The sequence below is a fragment of the Globicephala melas genome, chromosome 14 (assembly GCF_963455315.2).
Source record: "Globicephala melas chromosome 14, mGloMel1.2, whole genome shotgun sequence".
Classification (NCBI taxonomy): Eukaryota; Metazoa; Chordata; class Mammalia; order Artiodactyla; family Delphinidae; genus Globicephala; species Globicephala melas.
Window position 1 is genome coordinate 39,503,650 of NC_083327.1, and position 20,051 is coordinate 39,523,700.

At 38.6% G+C, this 20,051-nt stretch overlaps 1 protein-coding gene across 3 annotated transcripts in view; it reads right to left on the reverse strand.

Annotated features, from left to right (window-relative positions):
- The window catches only part of AK9 (adenylate kinase 9), a 121,303-nt gene that overhangs the window by 10,235 nt on the left and 91,017 nt on the right, over positions 1-20,051 (reverse strand). For all 3 annotated transcript variants that reach the window (XR_009558739.1, XM_060283563.1, XM_060283561.2), the window contains 6 exons: positions 15,626-15,694; positions 9,717-9,920; positions 9,140-9,358; positions 6,032-6,245; positions 3,741-3,942; positions 10-156 (listed from right to left, as the gene is read on the reverse strand). Coding sequence is in view for 2 of the 3 variants with exons in the window: in XM_060283563.1 (XP_060139546.1) it covers positions 10-156; positions 3,741-3,942; positions 6,032-6,245; positions 9,140-9,358; positions 9,717-9,920; positions 15,626-15,694 (1,055 nt within the window). In the remaining variant the exon portion in view is untranslated. The remainder of the gene's footprint in view (positions 1-9; positions 157-3,740; positions 3,943-6,031; positions 6,246-9,139; positions 9,359-9,716; positions 9,921-15,625; positions 15,695-20,051) is intronic.

Genomic DNA, 20,051 nt, shown 5'->3' on the forward strand with positions numbered 1-20,051 from the left:
ATACATTACCTTGGTTCCTTTTCTTTTTCCAGGAGCAATCTTTTGAAAATCTCTTTGGAAGGCACATCCAACTCAAAGATGACCATGGGGATGACTGACCTGGCTTCCAAGAGACTCACTTGATATTTAGATACAGGGTATCCATCAATGACAACACTAATAAGGAGAAACGTGAAAATAAAAATTCCAGATGTCTTTTCTCTCAGACCTTCCTTTCTGTCTTCCGGAAACAGTCTATCTTTAAGATTAGCCCCGTACTGTTCCTATGTAACTTGATTAATCTTGTCACCTTGCCCTCTTTGTCTCTCTCTTTTTTTTTTTTTTTGGCTGCGTGGCTTGAGGATTGAACCCGGGCCCCAGCAGTGAAAGCCCGGAATCCTAACCACTAGGCCATCAGGGAACTCCCTTTATCTCTATATTTTTAACCTCAGTCAGCCCAAGAGCCAGAAGGAAGGCTGCATACATACAGACACAGCTCTGATTCATACACTTAGCATCATAGAGCTAGGTTTTAGCGGACTTCGAGAGATAATACATATTATACCTTGAACATTGTATTACTTAATTGGTGCTACTATTCTAGCATGAAACAGTGGAAAGAGTATAGGCTTCAGAGGCACACAGACTTAGATTTGAAACCTGGTCTGACCTCTCTGAGCCTCAGTTTTCAGTAAAAATAGCAAAATAATGATATTTAACCCTTAGAGTTATCTTAAAGATTGTAGATCAAGTTTGTAAAGCAATTAGTAATAGACTAATGGACATTCCTTATAAAAGAATGGCCAGCAAGGGAAGAATTATCCAACCCTGATCTTAATGTTGTAGTTTTATAGCAAACAGATAGTGTAAAATTTTTGTACTGAAAGGTCAGTGGCAGTAAGACAAGGTGTCTTGTAAATCAAGATTTTAAGAAGTACATTAAAATGTTTTAAAATTAAAAGAAAAAAGGTCCTGGCACAGTTAATAGTATTTTAGTAAGAGATTAAGCAAATACGGAAAACACTGTGTTCTAAGCTTTCTTTTGTAGTAAAATTCTGTGAGGAGGCTGGGTGTGGAAGGGCACATGGGGAGTTGGTGAGAGACCCCTATGGTATCTGGGAGAGAACCATTCCATCAGGACCCATCAGGCCTCTGAGCAGAAATGATGGAGAATTTGTTAGTCCAACCGTCTAAGGTAATGAGTGCCACTAGCAAACTGAGAAGAGGACTAAAGGCTGTCTGCAAATTCCAAAGTCAGGAAACCGACTCTGAGGTGCCTGAGCTGGGCTTGCTGGCTGACGTCACCAGGAAGGGCTGGTTAGTCCTCCCTCAGTGCTCTCCAGCTAAGTCTCTAGGCACTAACTAGTTCTAAGTTCCATGGCAGAGAGGATTATAAATTAACATAGCCCACAAGCCAACTTGAGGATGTATTGAGCTGCCATTGTTGGTTGTTTTTTTAAAAAAATTATTTATTTTTGGCTGCATTGGGTCTTCGCTGCTGCACACGGGTTTTCTCTAGTTGCTGAGAGCAGGGGCTACTCTTCGTTGTGGTGTGTGGGCTTCTCACTGCGGTGGCTTCTCTTGTTGCGGAGCGTGGGCTCTAGGTGTGCGGGCTTCAGTAGTTGTGGCTCGCGGGCTCTAGAGCACAGGCTCAGTAGTTGTGGCTCATGGGCTCAGTTGCTGCGCAGCATGTGGGATCTTCCCAGACCAGGGCTTGAACCCGTGTCCCCTGCATTGGCAGGCGGATTCTTCTTTTTTTTTTTAACGTCTTTATTGGAGTATAATTGCTTTACAATGGTGTGTTAGTTTCTGCTTTACAACAAAATGAATCAGTTATATATATATATACATATGTTCCCATATCTCTTCCCTCTTGCGTCTCCCTCCCTCCCGCCCTCCCTATCCCTCCCCTCCTGGCGGTCACAAAGCACCGAGCTGATCTCCCTGTGCTATGCGGCTGCTTCCCACTAGCTATCTACCTTACGTTTGGTAGTGTATATATGTCCATGCCTCTCTCTCGCTTTGTCACAGCTTACCCTTCCCCCTCCCCATATCCTCAAGTCCATTCTCTAGTAGGTCTGTGTCTTTATTCCTGTTTTACCCCTAGGTTCTTCATGACATTTTTTTTTTCTTAAATTCCATATATATGTGTTAGCATACGGTATTTGTCTCTTTCCTTCTGACTTACTTCAGTCTGTATGACAGACTCTAGGTCCATCCACCTCATTACAAATAGCTCAATTTCGTTTCTTTTTATGGCTGAGTAATATTCCATTGTATATATGTGCCACATCTTCTTTATCCATTCATCTGATGATGGAAACTTAGGTTGTTTCCATCTCCTGGCTATTGTAAATAGAGCTGCAATGAACATTTTGGTACATGACTCTTTTTGAATTATGGTTTTCTCAGGGTATATGCCCAGTAGTGGGATTGCTGGATCATATGGTAGTTCTATTTGTAGTTTTTTAAGGAACCTCCATACTGTTCTCCACAGTGGCTGTATCAATTTACATTCCCACCAACAGTGCAAGAGGGTTCCCTTTTCTCCACACCCTCTCCAGCATTTATTGTTTCTAAGTTTTTTGATGATGGCCATTCTGACTGGTGTGAGATGATATCTCATTGTAGTTTTCATTTGCATTTCTCTAATGATTAGTGATGTTGAGCATTCTTTCATGTGTTTGTTGGCAGTCTGCATATCTTCTTTGGAGAAATGTCTATTTAGGTCTTCTGCCCACTTTTGGATTGGGTTGTTTGTTTTTTTGCCACTGCACCACCAGGGAAGCCCGCCATTGTTGGTTTTTAATGGAAAGTAGCTCAACTCCTTTGTCCTGTGAAGGATCACTTGAGAGGCCCTCAGGATTAGGGAAATTCAGCGTGGCTGGGCAGTTACTGTCCTGGTATTAAGGTGAAATAAAACCTTTGTGATTTAACCTACGTTGTCCTCACTAAGATCCCTCGTATGCAAAGCTGAATGCCAGAAAGGAGGTAACACAATTTGCTTAAGTCCCAGGGCCTTCTCTGGGGAAAAGACTTGACAGTCCAGAATCTGCTCCCTGATAACTGAAATTAGAACTGTCAAAGACTTGATTAAGGACCAGTGGTAGGGAAGGACAAGGAGGCGCCTAATATAAAACAGCCTTGAGTAAATCAGCAAGATTTTAAGTCAATGACTTGGGCTCAAGAGCAGGGCCTTAGGTTTTATCGGCTTTTACTACTGGCTGGGACCACTGGCTGTGCCAGGGAAGCCGTGGTGGAGCGGAGGAGGGTAAACTGAAGACCAGTTCGAGCACAGGGCTCTCCTGTCCAAATGCAGCATCAAGGGAGGGGCGCTGCTTCCTGTGCAGAGAGCTGGGCCAGAGAGAGACCATCTCCACGGGACCAGTACCACCTGGGGGGACAGGGGAGGGCCACGCCTTCATCACTCCATGGGGCAGTGAGGAGTTCTGCTGGGCTGTGGAAGTCACACAGGCCACCCTTATGGATTGTGTAAACCTGGAGGCTCCTGGACAGCTCAGGGGTTGCTGCAGGGAGGGAAGTGGCCTGTTGGCTCTTCTGGTGTTCAAGCCGAGTTTTAGCTTGACAGAAAATTAAAACATGTAACCATATAGGTGTCCAGAGTTTGAAAAGCACATCACACACACTTTACAAGAGCTTTAAACTCTGTTTACGATTAAGTGTTTTACATTCCAGTGAGTAATTTCTTCAGAGATGTAACTCCATCCCACTCCCTCTCCACCTCCACGGCCCCCACTTACCCTGCAGTGTTACTTATACTTTCCATCAGAGATAATTCTAAGGCCTGAACAGCCAGTTCATCAGGCGCTGTCATTCCTTTATGAAGATGCCAATTTAGCATAAGTGCCAGCTCTGTGTCTGGTTGGTGGTTTAATACATAACGCAGAGCGTCTCCTATTGACAAACGCTTTAAGCCATAGTCACTTGAAATTTTTTTGGCAACTGAAAAACATTAAAACTTTAAACTTATTCCGTTTCACAAATTCATCAGTTAATCTCAGTTTCAGATTCTGGTTAATTGACATCAACAGCAAACTAATCTTCACATTCCTCAAAGAAATTTCAAAAATTAAAATTGCTACATCTTATTGAATTAATACTGTTCAAAGGTCGATCATTATTAGCACTTCAGGTATGTGGCTGATGGGTCTGGTTAGTGAGCCAACTCCGTGAGGTTTTCTATAACCAAACCATTGAAGTGGTTCTTTTCCTTCTGCACGAGGTAGCAACACTTTTGAGAGCTTTATAAGGCATCCTATGTGTACCATTAATATTTGGTATTATGTCCAAAATAACAATTCAGTGCTCCTTGTGTCACCGGATTAAACCATTTCCCTATGTCCATTTACGGACTCCAGGCTGCAATCAGGCTAGCTTACCCTATACAGTTAGGCGGCAGTTAATCCTTAGGAAGTAATTTTTAAAAATTATAATGGCATATCTGACATTTTAATAGTAATTTATAGCTTATGAGGTAATATTTCTTCTGTGACTTTTTTTGATATTTTCAACTATTCCATCAAGTGCGTAGAGCGGGTATTGAAGTTACAATTTTATAGATGAGAGAACTGCAGCCCACTGCAATGGAATAATTTGTCCAAGGGCACATAGATGTTGCCATTTGTTGAAAGAGGACTCAGGCTTGGCCTCTGCTTCTGCTAAGTGAGACCACAGATAATAGCTTCCAGTTACTGTTAAATGTGGGTGTGCTCTGACAGGGTCTACAGACCCTGCTTCATCACGGTCTGGAGACAGCAGTGTGTAGAGGACACTGAGACTCATCTGGTCCCACAGGGAATACAGGTTAACTGGCCACAATTAGGGCCACCCGGGAGCAACTCCCCTGTGAGAGCCGCAGAAGGCTTCATCTCAGCTTTGCCACAAACGCGAGAGTCACACCTATTTTTCTTAAGCTATGAAAACAATTAAGCATTTACAATTTGACATTTTGTTTAAAGATTAACCTCTATTTCAACAAAAATCGAGGAATCAGATTGTCTAATCTACATTTTACTTTTTGCTGTGGTTGTGGGATCTTGAACGTTAATGTACAGCTTTCTTTGGGAAATATCATTATCTTTGTGAACTTTTAGAACACAACTATTAAAGACTCTTAATCATGTTAAGACGTTTAAATGGGGAAAACCCACTTTTCATCTGAAGAGCTAAAACACAAAACTCCCTATTATTATTTCTGGTGAAAATTAATCTTTGACCTCATCTCTCCCTTTCATTCTCTATGCCGTCAGTCATTAAGTCCTGTCATTTCCTTTTTAAATATCTCTGGTATCTGCCCTTTCCCATTTTATTATCATTGCGACCAACCACTGTTCATGTGGTTATCATGTCACACGTCATCTTGAAATACCACACTCACCTATTGTTGGACTATTTGCCTTAAAAAAAAAGTCTCAAGATATAAAAAATTCAAACATTATAGTTTACCAAATGCCTTTTTCAGTAATGATTAAGATAATGGATTTTCACTCTTTAACTTATTAATACAGATTATATTTATAAAATTTTAAATATAATTTTTATGCTAATAAAATCTTAATATAACTGTTATTTGACTATATTTATAAATAATATTCGTTTGTAATTTCTTTTTTTGTATTATCTTTGTTAGGTTTTGATATCAGGGTCATGCTAATTTAAAAATGAATTTATATTTTTTATACTTTTTTAATTGTATGGACTATATTCTTTACTTTAAAAAAAACTGAAAATAAATTGGTCAGTTTATTTTCTTTCCCCTTGCTCTGGAAAAGCTTATAAAAACACAGTAAGTATCTCTTGAATTTTTAATTCTTTGAAAGTTTGACATAATTTTCCTCCAAAACCATTTGATTCTGGGCTGTTTTGGAGTGGGGTTATATTTTTGAATGCCTTCTCCTCAATGGTTATTGGCCTAATAACGTGTTCTGTCTCTTTTTGAGTCAGTTTTGATAGTTATCTTCCTGGAAAAGTGGTCCTGGTCTTCAGGAGATTCTTTTATGCTTAAGGATAGTAAAGGCAAAAACACCCTTACCTGTAGTTTTCCCAGATTTTGGAGGCCCCAGAAGTGCAATCCTAATGGGCATAGTAGGCTTAGGTTTGGGTTGGCGGATATATTTGATTGGGTTCTTCATAAATTTTTCTTTAGTTTCCTTACTAGATAAAAAATAAATATACTGACGATGGATTACAGGATGAAGTAGATTCCCTGAATTTTCAGCTGGCTTGATTGTCTCTCCTTCACTTAGCTGCAATATATGCAAAACTGAATTAATAAGTTAGCTTTATTTTAAACAGCATTTCCCCCAAATACACTTAAAAAAACAAATTTGTAAAATCTTTCTTATAGAACAAGAAAACTAATTATAATCAAGTACTGATATTAAAAAACTGTAAAAAGAATTAATTATTTTATACTCACATGGAATAAATGTAGTTTTTCTTAAGTGTTCCAGTTTCTGACAACTATAGTTATTCTACTTCCTTTATAATGTGTTTAGCATATACTGAATGTTTCTGCCAAGTAGTGTAAAGGTGTTTGGATATATTCATGGGCCAATTTATCTTCACAGACAGGTCCATTCCTAAGGTGGCGTAATGTACAGAAATGCGTCCTCCCAAAATCATGGTTTGAAGCCCTAACCCTCAAAGTTACTGTATTTGGAGACAGGGCCTTTGAGGAGGTAACTAAGGTTAAATGAGGTTATAAGAATGGGGCTCTAATCTGAGGACTGGTGTCCTTATAAGAAGAGAAAAGAGACACCAGGAGTGCATGAGCACAGAGGAAAAGCACTGAGGACACAGTGAGAAGTGGCCATCTACAAGCCAGGAAGAGAGGCCTCACTAGGAAAACCATCCCTGCTGGTACCTTGATCTTGGACTTCCAGCCTCCAGAACAGTGAGAAAATACATTTCTGCTGTTTAAGCTACCCAGTCTGTGGTATTCCATATGGCAGCATGAGTATACTAATACAGGTGGGGTCCTGGGTTATATATGGGAGTGTACTGGTAGGACAAATCCTACTAGCTTCTCTTCTACATTTTTATACAGATGAAATCCCACTCACACAAACATCAAGAGCAGACACAAAAGGGAAAAATACACCTAAAAGGCAGCCTAAGGTGTCGGTATGGAATGGAGAGGGAGGACTGGTCCCACATCTTTGCATTGGTGATGATGACGACTGGGTAATTAAATGGATATCTTTTTATATCATCAGATGGCCAAGCATCAGTCATCCCTGGACTTGACAGAGTAGGTGAGAAACAGTATGGTAATATTGCTCCTCCCCCAGAACTACACCAGGATAGTTGTCACAGGTCAATGGTGTTGTCAGCATCATCATTCTTGGGCTGAAGTAATATTCATGGCTGGGAGTAAATGTTAGGGATAAGAAGAAACTCAGGGATGGGGTGGGAATGTCTGCTCTATTTCTTATACTCGGTAATAAAAGAAAAGCTGAAAGTTTAATGATTCCATTTCAGATTCGAAAATTAAGTGCGAATTCTTACAATAGTTTCTGCTATTGCCCAAAATATCTAGCATGTATCTTTCTTCTCCATAGGTCAGAATACACAAGGTGTCATCAAATCAGAAACATCAAGTGGTCAGGCACCCAGAAAGATTCCCAACAGCCCTGAAAAAATGATTTATATGTTTAAACCCTTCCTATGACCATGCACTCATTTCTCCACAAGGCATCTTTATACAATCCTAATTATGTTTGGACATGGATCCTTAAATAGGGTTCTGACTTTGATTGCTTCTTCCCCTCTCTTGTCCATCTCAAAGAGAAGGTTAGGGTGTAACTATTTTTCAAAAGCTTTCTAGGTGATCCTAATACATGCTTAACTTTATCTGATTCTCTATGGAGGGAACGGTCATAATGTTTCTATATTTCAGCATGATATTTGAAAAGGTCTCTCTTGACATCCTTACAGTGAAGGTAAAGAAGATATCACAATTAAGTAGAATTGAAACTGATTGTATCAACATCAGCCAGGAAGGAGGTTTCAAGTAATATGCACATGGCTCCATTTTGGATCCCTTCCTCCAAAATACTTTTTATCAGTGACCAATACACGTTAATAACAACAACTTATATTAATTGAGCATTCACAATAAAACAAGCACTGCTGCAAGCACTTTACAATAATTAACTGATTTAGTAATTGTAACAATATCATGAGGTAGGGACTATTCTTATTCCCATTGTGCAAATGGGAATGGCTCAGAGAGGTGAAGTAATTTGCCCAAGGTCACTCAGCTAGTAAGTGGTGGTTTTGAACTCAGGCAGTCTGGCTCGAGAGGCCATGGTCTTCTCCACTGTGCTACTTCACTGATGGAAATAAGAAGGTACACTGGTTGAGAGGGCAGGTCACCTTTACATGACATTCTTTTATTGTCTTTATAGCACTTAATACAACCTGACAAGAACTTATTTGTTTACTTATTTATTGCCTATCCTCCCTCTCCAACCCAGCTAGAATATAAGGCCCATGACAAAGGAACCTTGTCTGTTTTATTCACTGCTCTATTCTCAGGGACTGACACAGTGGCTGGCATGTCCTTGATTAAGATTTGTTGAAAACCATCCCACATTTGAAGTTACTGAATTCCAATTACATTAAATGTTTGTCCACACTGCCTAAAAATACAGTGCTTAGAAATAAGTTTGTGACGAACATTAAAGGCACATTTTGTATGGGATCTCACACTTTCCAGAGAATTTTATATTCTTGCATTTGATCACAGTGGCCTGATGGCAGTATTCTCCCATCTTAAAGGTGAGGAAGCAGAATCAAAGAGTTTAAAGGACTTGCCTAAAATTAGATAGCAAATTGTGTCAGAGCTCAGCTCGCTAGATGTCTAGTTTGAAAATATTTCTACTACCATCTTCTGCTACAGAGTTAAAACCAAGTTGGAACTGGATGATCTTTACAGAAATAGACGAAAGAAATTTAAACCCTTCAACTACTTTCCTACTTCAGAAAGGCGAAACAACCACACATATTTTTATAGCTAGCTAAGAATACTATACAATGCTTACAATTTTTTGAACTTATCCACTGTCTTCTTAGACATGCTTTAAAAAAAAAAAGAAACAAGAGAAAGGTTTTCAGATGCATTTGCTGACATTACCTTTACAGGGTCCCAGTAGCCAAATGAGCTTATATACTTGTAGGTAAAGCTGAGCATTTTCTGGGCAAGGCGGGATGATATTGGATAACATTTCTCGAAAATGCTTGCACGATTCTCCACCAGCGGTTTCAGTTTCATATTCAATATGTATTGTACAATGTGGGTTTTCCGAGCTCCATTAATGAGAATTACTGGTATCAAAAACTTCTCAAATTCTTCCTAATGAAAAACAATCATAAAACCAAACATTTTTAGTGGGAAGGAGGCTGGCAGTATTTAGTTACAGCACATGGACATTGCTAGTAACTGATTACTTCAGTCTAGAGAACAAATATTTTTCAGCTTCCAAGTAACTGCAGGTTGGCAGCTAAAACTTTGACCCTATGTGGCTTCCACGTTGCCCTTGATTTATTAACTAGTTTTTATGATTGTAAATGGTGCTGACGAAAGGGACCTAACCCCTAAAAATATACATTTCTTTTGAAATGTTAAAAAGAAACCAAGGCATAAACCAACTCGCTTTTGTTTCATTCTCAAACGTTATTTTTTGAATTATGAAAAACGAAAAAGTAATAACCTGTATTATTTGTAAATTATTCGTATCTGCTTCAAATTTTTCTCTCAGTTCACCTCTCAGGCGTTCGACCGCATCAATTTCCTGCTCTTCATCTTCCTCACTCATCACTTCCTCATCTTTTGGAAATTCATCAAGGATGTTGTCAATATCATCTTCCTCATCTTCAGGTTCTTCCTCGCTCATGTCTTCATCTTGTCTGACAGTCTAAGGAGGAAAATATTCCCTTTTACTATACATATAAAATATGGAACAAATGACACTGCTAACTAATCATCTGGGATATTTTGGAATAAGCGGGTATTGGTTAGTATGGCATGCAACGTTCATCAACTGATATAGTAAAGTTTCAAATATCTGGCACCCAAGAAATTTAATGCCTTCAAGACTCTAACACCACGGTGATCCCATAAATAAATACCTAGACAAGATATTAACTGCTAATATTTAATGCTATAGTTGTCAGAACATTACATGTTTCTCATGGTCTTCAGTAACAATATTTAATGCAACTCAAAGAGTATATAAAACACTCCCTAGCTGTGTTAGCTTGGACAAAACCAGTTTCCTCGTCTGTAAAATAGGAATAAGGAAAGTACCTCCCTCACGTGGTTGTTGGTAGTGCTAAAATAAGTTAATACATGCAAAGCGCTCAGAAAACTGTCTGGTACATGGTAAGCATGCAAATGATAGCTGTTATTCCTATTCCTATTATTATAACACTATATTATGTTATAGTTATTATTGTCATTTTGTATAAAGCACTGTTCTAATAGAATAGTACATGCCCCTGAGGAGGCTGCAGCTTATCTGAGGAAACCAGAATTAACACATAAATGATTACTGAAGACCACAACAGGATACTGATACTAAGTGGTGTTGTAAAGGCTCGAAGTGCTACAGTCCAGTTTGCGTAACACTGAACCCTGTCCTACTGATCCTCCTGCACTGCCTCTATGCACGTCGCCCAGAATTATCCCTTGTCCCGGATGGAGCACTGCCTTCCCGTCGGAAACCTGGGAGTTATCTTGACTCCTCACTCTCCATTATTGCACATCCAGTTTCTAAGAATAGGAATCCTAAATAATACTTAAGACTCTCTCCTCCTTTCTAGTCCTGCTCTACTGTTTGCCCTCTCATTACCTCTTGCCTGCACACTTTTGATTAGCTCGCTATTTCCTGATCTTTCTAACTGATTAGACCCTGGTGCCTTTAAAGGCGCCTGGAGCTGGGATTTGGACTTGCAGGTGCCGGGAGGAAGAAGAGAGGACAAAGGGCCCTTCGCTGTTCTGTGCCCAGGCTCCTCTTTCCCCGGAAGGAGTTTGGCGTTGGAACTATGTTTCTCAGTTCTTATTCTTTTTTATTTGAATTTTGAAGCCATTTGGTTCTCTTACTACTTTTTCCTTTTTCTTATATTTTGACAATTTTTTAGTTTGAGATTTGATTTGCTGACGATCACTGGAGGCATGGTGGGATGAGTCCACACTACGAGCTGCAGACATCTTAGTTTCAGATGAACTTTTGCTCACCTCTCCAGCTCTATTTAATAGCTCTTCCAACTTGTTTGTTAATTAAAAAAATTAAACTATATAAGTTTAACAAGAAACTTTCAATTAATTTAAATGCTATATTGTAGTTTCCATGAACTTTTTTTTTGCTCTCTGGTTTTTCATACCATCCTGTTTTTGTTTTATGGATACAAGTTCTTGAATTATTTAAGGCAAATTGGAATTTTTTAAATGTTTAATATATTTCCTGTATTGTCTATTTGTTTTAGAGTCAATTATTCTGTTTGTTCATCTTGGTTCTTCCTTGTATTGATAATTTCAAATATATGGCAATCCTTGGTTGTCTATTCATTTTTATGAATGAAGGACTAAACTGATTAATTCAGAGCAACTGTAAGCTCTGGGTATGTGAGCAGGACAGGTTGTATCATGCTTCCATTTAAGATGTGAGGATGAGAAGAGGCAGGCAGGCTGGATCTTGTCCCAGATGATGAAGAGTACCAACCAACATTCTGTGGCACCTAGAATTTTCTAGACAGATTATTTAATTACTTTAGAAATTATTTACTTTTTTCTTCATGGGGACAAATGTCACTGTTACATGAGGAGCTGGTGGGATCAACCTTAAAAAATTTTCTGCAATTTACCCTCTTGGACTTTCTAGATAATCAAATATATGCAAATATTAAATTTTGTTCTTACTTTTCAGTATGTATGCTGTTTCTTTTTCTGATCACGTTGCTGTGGCTAGTTCCTTTAAATTTTTTAAAAGGTTAATAGCCTAAAAATCTTCATAGAAGACCACCTGAGAGACCCACAGGTTAATTCTTTTTAGAGAAAAAGGTTTTAGTTTTCTGTAAGTGGCATTTTGGTCCTCTGGAACAGTGCTGCTTTTTTTTCTTCTATCTAGTATCTCTCAGTCCTTATGTTAGGAGATACATGTTCTAAAATTCATCGTCTCAGAGATCTGCCTCCAGTATGAAGGAATAAGTTCATTTAGCCTCTAGCAGATAATAACCACAAGCCATGGACAACACACACACAAATACACACAGATTTTTTTTCCCTCTCTCTTGCTCCAGAGGGCTTCTGGAGAGTGAACAGAGGCAGATTTTGTAGAGTAGTCAAAATTTGGAGGGAGCGATAGGCTTAGGGTCAGTTCTCTTATTTTGTGCATTTGCGTGGAAGGCAGCCTCCGCTAGAGTGGTGGTGGCAGAGGGGGACTAAAACTCTGATAGAAAGCTCTGTCTTTTGTCACCTACAAATTGGCACTTGCCCTCTACCTCTATAAGAAATAAATTATGAGCTGCTGCAGCTGCTGACCTTCAACAGCCCTGGAAAGAAGTTCAGGATGGATCAGAAATGAGGCACTCTGTGCTCTAGAAAAAACTGGCAGAACAGGTCTTCAGATAGTTAGATATTTTTAGGAGATGATTTTATGAGCCCAATTCTTGCATCTCCTCATATCTAGAAAAGTGATAAAATCCTTCATGGCTACTCCTGGCATTCTCCTGCATGTGGCTACACTACACTTGGTAAAAGGGACCCAGGCACCAGAGAAAGAGCTAGTGTACAGGATGAGGGCAAAGATTCTGGAGCTAGGGGTAAGAGTAGAAGCAAGGCCTCCAAGGAATTGGAAGATATGCATTGTAAATCTGTATGAAGCCACTGGTTTATAGAATATTCTTCAGTCACATTTGGAGACTAAAATTCCACATGATGGCGACATTTTCCTATAAAATTAATGGAAGTAGTCACCTTGAGACTTTGAAGTGATTTCTAATGTTAAAAGTGTTTTATTTGTTGCTAAAAAGTCAGACAGCAAAGGCAATAATGTTAAGGCTGAGAAGACAAACCTGGGAAGGGCTTTATCTGCATATGGTTCCCTAACTGCTTGGGAAAAAGGTGAGTCAAGAAACTGCATATTTCTGTACAGAGAGGCAGATGATGAGAAGACCCCTGGTTCTGTGCAGGAAAGCAAGCTCCAAGGTCCATGTGGAGTCAGGATGGATTCAACTCAGGTTGTCACATTAACTGATTATAACAATTGTACTAAGTGATCCTTGAGATGCTGCACTGTGTTTAGTCTTTCCTTGTCTGAGACAGTGGCAGTACATATAAAATTCCCATCAAAAAAGTTAAAAAAAATACACAGTTTTAATCTCAGAAAATCTCAGGAACTCTCATAAAAAAATCTCAGGAATTGTCTTCCAAAAGTCAGTTTGTATAAATTAATTGTGGGAGATACACAGCCAATTTTTATAAAAGATTAAGTCTCAGAAGAGCTAACTTACAAAATCTTATTTTGTTTATAAGACAGAATATTTTATCTGAGGTGCTTGGCTGTAGCATTTGGGTCAGCTAGGTCAACTGGGGACTAGCTCGTCTCTAAACAAAACGAAATCCATGATCTTCAAGGTTTATCTTTTCAAAAAATCAGCCGATGGAAAAGAGGAGCTGTATTGAACATCCTGCACAGTATGTGACTCTGAGCATCTACAGGCTCTGCCCCATTCCATTCTTTACCTCGAGGTAAGCTATATTTTAGCCCCAGCACAACTTCACAGGCTCTCTGTCTAGACCTTATACCCAAGCTCCCAGCCTATCTCCCTGTAGCAAGAGCTGAAGTGTGAAAAGCACAAATGAAAATCCACAAGAAGCATAGTTTAATGTAGTATCATTATATTTTGTATTAGATTATTTAAACATCTTGGTTTTCTTTCTTTAAAAAATTTTTGTTTTTCTGATTATAAAAGTAATAAAAGTTCATTGTAAACAGTTATAGAATACCAAAAAGTGTAAAGAAAATAAAAATGATATATAATCTCAGAACTTGTACATAAACTCTATATCTCCATCAAGACTTCTATGCATCTTTTTGATGCTCAACGTCACTAATTATTAGAGAAATGAAAATCAAAACTACAATGAGGTATCACTTCACACAGGTCAGAATGGCCATTTTCAAAAAGCCTTTGAACAATAAATACTGGAGAGGGTGTGGAGAAAAGGGAATCCTCCTACACTGTTGGTGGGAGTGTAAATTGATTCAGCCACCATGGAGGAGAGTATGGCGTTTCCTTAAAAACACTAAAAATAGAGCTACCTTATGATCCAGCAATCCCACTCCAGGGTATATTTCTGGAGAAAACCATAATTTGAAAAGATACATGCACCCCAATGTTCACTGCAGCACTATTTACAATAGCCAGGTCATGGAAGCAACCTAAATGCCCATCGACAGATGAATGGATAAAGAAGATGTGATACATATATATTAAATAGAATATTAGCCATAAAAAGGAATGAAATTGAGTTATTTGTAATGAGGTGGATGGACCTAGAGCCTCTCATACAGAGTGAAGTAAGTCAGAAAGAGAAAAACAAATACTGTATGGTAACACATATATATGGAATCTAAAAAAAAAAAAAAAGGTTCTGAAGAACCTAGGGGCAGGACAGGAATGAAGACGCAGACATAGAGAATGGACCTGAGGACACGGGGAGGGGGAAGGGTAAGCTGAGACGAAGTGAGAGAGTGGCATTGACATATATACACTACCAAATGTAAAATAGATAGCTAGTGGGAAACAGCCGCATAGCACAGGGAGATCAGCTTGGTGCTTTGTGACCACTTAGAGGGGTCGGATAGGGAGAGTGTGAGGGACATGCAAGAGGGAGGGGATATAGGGATATATGTATACGTATAGCTGATTCACTTTGTTATACAGCAGCAACTAACACAACAATGTAAAGCAATTGTACTCCAATAAAGACGTTTAAAAAAAAAAAGAAAAAAAGAGAGTAGCAGAAAAACAACAAGAAACAAAACAAAAAAGGAACGAAATTGGGTCAGTAGAGACGTGGATGGACCTAGAGATTATCATACTAAATGAAGTAAATCAGGCAGAGAAAGACAAATATCATAAGATATCACTTATATGTGGAATCTAAAAAAAAATACAAATGAGCTTCTTTACAAAACAGACGCAGACTCACAGATTTAGAAAACAAACTTATGGTTACCAAAGGAGAAAGGTGCAGGGGAAGGATAAATTAGGAGGTTGGGATTAACAGACATACACTGCTATATATAAAATAGATAATCAACAAGGACCTTCTGTATAGCACAGGGAACTCTACTCAATACTCTGTAATAACCTATATGGGAAAAGAATCTGAAAAAGAATAGATATATGTATATGTATAACAATCACTTTGCTATACACCTGAAACTAATATAACATTGTAAATCAACTATACTCCAACGTAAAATAAAAATTAAAAAAAGACTTCTATGCATCTTTTTATTTTACATTGCTGGGATTTTATATATGTGTAAAATATATATGTTTTAAATATGTGTGTCCTTTTTTTTTGCAAAAAGCAATTTTATTTACTTACTTCCTCTTCTTTCCTTTTTCTCTCTCTCTCTATTATAAGTTCAGCCCTTCTTTTAGAAATCATGTCATCCTGTTAAAGAAAGAGACATTAAAAAATATTAATGGATAATAATAAAATTACTTTTTTTAAAAAAATTTATTTAATTTATTTATTTTTGGCTGCATTGGGTCTTCGTGGCTGCATGCAGGCTTTCTCTAGTTGCAGCGAGCTACGCTTTGTTGCAGTGCACAGGCTTCTCATTGTGGTGGCTTCTCTTGTTGCGGACCATCGTCTCTAGGTACACTGGCTCAGTAGTTGTGGCTCACGGGCTCAGTAGTTGTGGCACACAGGCTTAGTTGCTCTGTCACATGTGGGATCTTCCTGGACCAGGGCTCAAACCCGTGTCCCCCGCATTGGCAGGCAGATTCCCAACCACTGCGCCACCAGGGAAGCCCTAAAATTACTTTCTATATATTAATTTTTTTTCCCAAAGGGGAATAATATTTGGGTAGAAGGATACTTTCCAGAAAAGCATGTGATAGTGGTAATTATGTCACTTACATCTTTGGACCTCTGGACCTCTTGATCAGCTACTTCCCTCCAGAGGGATAAATGGTACTTGGGATCAGTCACTTTTTCTATAAACTTTAGAATTCCTTTTCAAAATGGATTACTTATTTGTTTCCTTTGGTGGAGAGGTAGATTTTGTACATGGAGAAACAGGGAAATACTTAGAGGCTCTTTGTTGAAAATGTTTGATAATCTTCCATCATATTATTAAGATGTAATTGCCTAAAGAATCCATGTGAGAAAAGCACATGTACTTTGGATGCATTCACACATATGGTGTATAAGTAGTCCTCCAGTCCTTCTAGGGGTCTCTAAATCTAATGCAATGAATAGGTCCTTTGATATGACCTTAAGGTTTGCATGAAAACTAACCAGCACCCCTTGGGTTTGGGGGCTCATTGGCTCAGGACTCTTGAAACTGGAGTCCCCTTAAATACTGGGAGATCAGAGAAGTGCCTTAAAGACATGCCCTGGGGGCTCCGGTCTAGGCCATCAGGACTGTGCTCCTTTTATCTGACAATTACTGAGTATACATTTCAGATAATTTATGTTTTGTTGACATTCAAGAAATATTTGTAGATAGAATTCTAAAACTGAATTGAATCAAATTAATATAGTTCATGAGCCCCAGAGAGATTCTGTAGCTTTTCAGAGGGTAAGAGTTATAAAAACTCTAATTTCCTTTTTTAAAACCAGAGTTTTACCATAGGTGCTTTAACTGTAGAGTTATGAAAATACAGTCTCCTTTGTGTTTTCATAACATATAAGGAAACCACTGTATACACCAAAAAGAAATGCAAAGTATGTATAATAAAGCACACACATATTATGAGTCTGTTTCTCCTCTGATCCTTTCACTCAAATAAGTAGTGGTCAGTGAAGTTTAACTAATTATTGCATGTCTGCCAGGTGCCATCACTGTTCTGAGCACTGCACATGTATATTCTTTCATTTTCTGCTCAAAATATACTGCAAGGCGGACAGCATTATCCCACTTTATAGATGAGTTAATAAAGTCAGAAGGTTTAATTCACATAGTATAACACAGCTAGTGTGAGGATGGTGTAAGAAACTCCCAGATAAGGGTATGAAAAAGCACATTGTATGATGGAGCTGTAAGGAGGGTTTGTATTTGTTCCAACTGAGAAATAAAGTTAGAAAGAGGGTTTGGAACAGGATTGGGAGGGCTTTAAATGCCAGACTGAGGAGTTCAGATCTTAACAGAGTGACTTGATCAAAACAGAGTTTTAGGAAGATCAGGTTGCCCGAAGGATGGCCTGGAGGGCCCAGATATGAAGTCTGGTAGGACAATTAGGAGGTCATCGTAGGAGTGCTGGGTGTGAGGTGAAAAGAATCTGAACCAGGGCAGAGCTGTGGGTATGAGAAGAAAGGTGTAAATCTGCTCTTTCCTGTTCCATATCCCTGAAATCCTCAGGGCATGTGATGTCTAGGCTGGGGCTTGATTGCTTTAGAGCTGCTCCGTCCAGTATGGCAGCTACAAGTCACTTGCAGCTCTATTAAAATTAAATAAAATTAAACATTTGATTTCTCAGCCTCACCAACTAAATACATTTCAACTGCTTAATAACCACATGTGTGGCTAGTTGCTGCTGTATTGGACAGTGAAGATACAGAACATTTCCATCAGCACAGAGAGTTCTCTGAGAACACTGGTCTAAAGGTGCCAGATCCCACAAGGAGGTAACATGCAGCTGTGCTTTGGTATGCCCTCTTCTTTCTTTTCCATTCTCATGTTTATAGAGCCTCTTGCCTGGCAGACACTTTGGCCCACTTTCTTCAGAGATCAGCAGCAGAAAAGGGAAGGATGTCAGGTAGAATGGTGTGAAGCTTGATGTCTTGCCACACCTCTCTCCTGACTTCCACAGTTCTTGGATGGCTGAGAGATTGGCTTTGATTTTGTATGGGACAGGGATGGCCTGGGACGTGTAATCTTAGTGTGGTGGAGCAAAGGGATGGATGGCAAGATGGATAGAGGGATTTCCTTTGGCAAGATGAAAAGATGAAAAGAACTTGACAACTGTGTCTGAGCAGTGACAGAGGAACTTCATGGTTTTAACACTTTGTTTATAATTTAATAAGTATCGAGTTGTGATAAGGTATTCAGTAATTTAAGTCACAGTAGCTGAAAATTGGAACTAACTGATTAGCTCTCTGACACTAAAGAGAGCTTTCTTCCATACTCTCCCTGCCAAATGTCCACTCAGTCTACGCTTATCTATTGACAAGTAGCTCACTGCCTTCAGTCTTTGTTCTTTTTGGAAAGTCTTACTAATAATGAAATACATCTCCCTGTACTTCCTCCTACCAATGGTGCTTCTTTCCCCCCACATGGAACAATGACATACTCTCTTCAGTATAAAAGACCGTCACATAATTTAACACACTTCTCATGTCCCATCTTGGTCTTCCTAGTTCCAGATTTGAAAGCCCTATTCTTTCTACTCAACCCAGATCTATAAATGTGTCCTTTCAAGACATGTCATACATATGGAATGAATCATAGAGTATGTACTATTTTCTTTGCCTGGCTTCATTTACTCAGCATAATGATTTTGGTAGTCATCCATATTGTAGGGGGTATCAATAGTACATTCATTAAAAGTACTGAATACTACTCCATTATATGAATATACTATTTATTTATTTATTTTTCCAGCTTTATAAAATTGTAAGATATTTAAAGTGCATGTCATGAAGATTTGATACGTATACATTGTGAAAGGACTTCTCCCATTTAGTTAATTAACACATCCGTCACCTCACATATTTATCTTGTGTGTGTGACAACATTTAAGTTCTACTCTCTTGCCAAATTTCAATTATACAGTAGTACAGTATTACCAACTATAGTCATCATGTCATACATTAGCTCCTTAGGTCTTATTCATCTTATAGCTGAACTTTTGTACCATTTTATCAACTTCTCCCCATTTCCCACACCTCCCAGCCCATGACAACCACTTTTCTAGACTGTTTCTATGAGTTTGATTTGGTTTTAGATTCCACATACAAGTGATACCATGCAGTATTTGTCTTTCTCTGCCTGGCTTATTTAACTTAGCATAATGCCCTCAAGGTCCATCCATGTTGTTGCAAACGTCAGGATTTCCTTCTTTCCCATGGCTAAACAACATTCCTGTGTGTGTGTGTGTGTATACACACACCACTTCTTTATCCATTCACCTGTTGGCAGACACAGGTTGTTTCCACACCTTGGCTATTGTGAATAATGCTGCTATGAACATGGGAGGAGAGATATCTCTTTGAGATAATGACTGTTTCCTTTGGATATATATACCCAGAAGTGGGATTCCTGGATCATATGGTAATTCTATTTTTTAATTACGTGTGGAACCTCCATACTGATTTCCACGATGGCTGTACTAGTTGACGTTCCTACCAACAGTGCACAAGCGCTCCTTTTTCTCCACATCCTCACCAGCATTTATCTCGTCTTTTCGATTTTAGATACCCTAACAGGTGTGAGAGGTGATATCTCATTGTGGTTTTGATTTGCATTTACCTGATGATTAGTGATGTTGAGCACCTTTTCATGTACCTGTTGTCATTTGTATGCCTTCTTTGGAAGAATATCTATTCAGTTCATCTGCCCATTTTAAAAAATTGGATTTTTTTTTGATACTGGGTTGTATGAGTTCTTTATATATTTTGGATTTTAATCCTTTATCAGATATATGATTTACAAATACTTTTTCCCATTCCCTAGACTGCCTTTTTATCTTGTTGATGGTTTCTTTTGCTGGGCAGAAAATTTTTTAGTTTGATGTAGTCCCGCTTATTTATTTTTGCTTTTGGTGTCAAATCAAAAAAAAAAACCATCATTGCCAAGATTGAT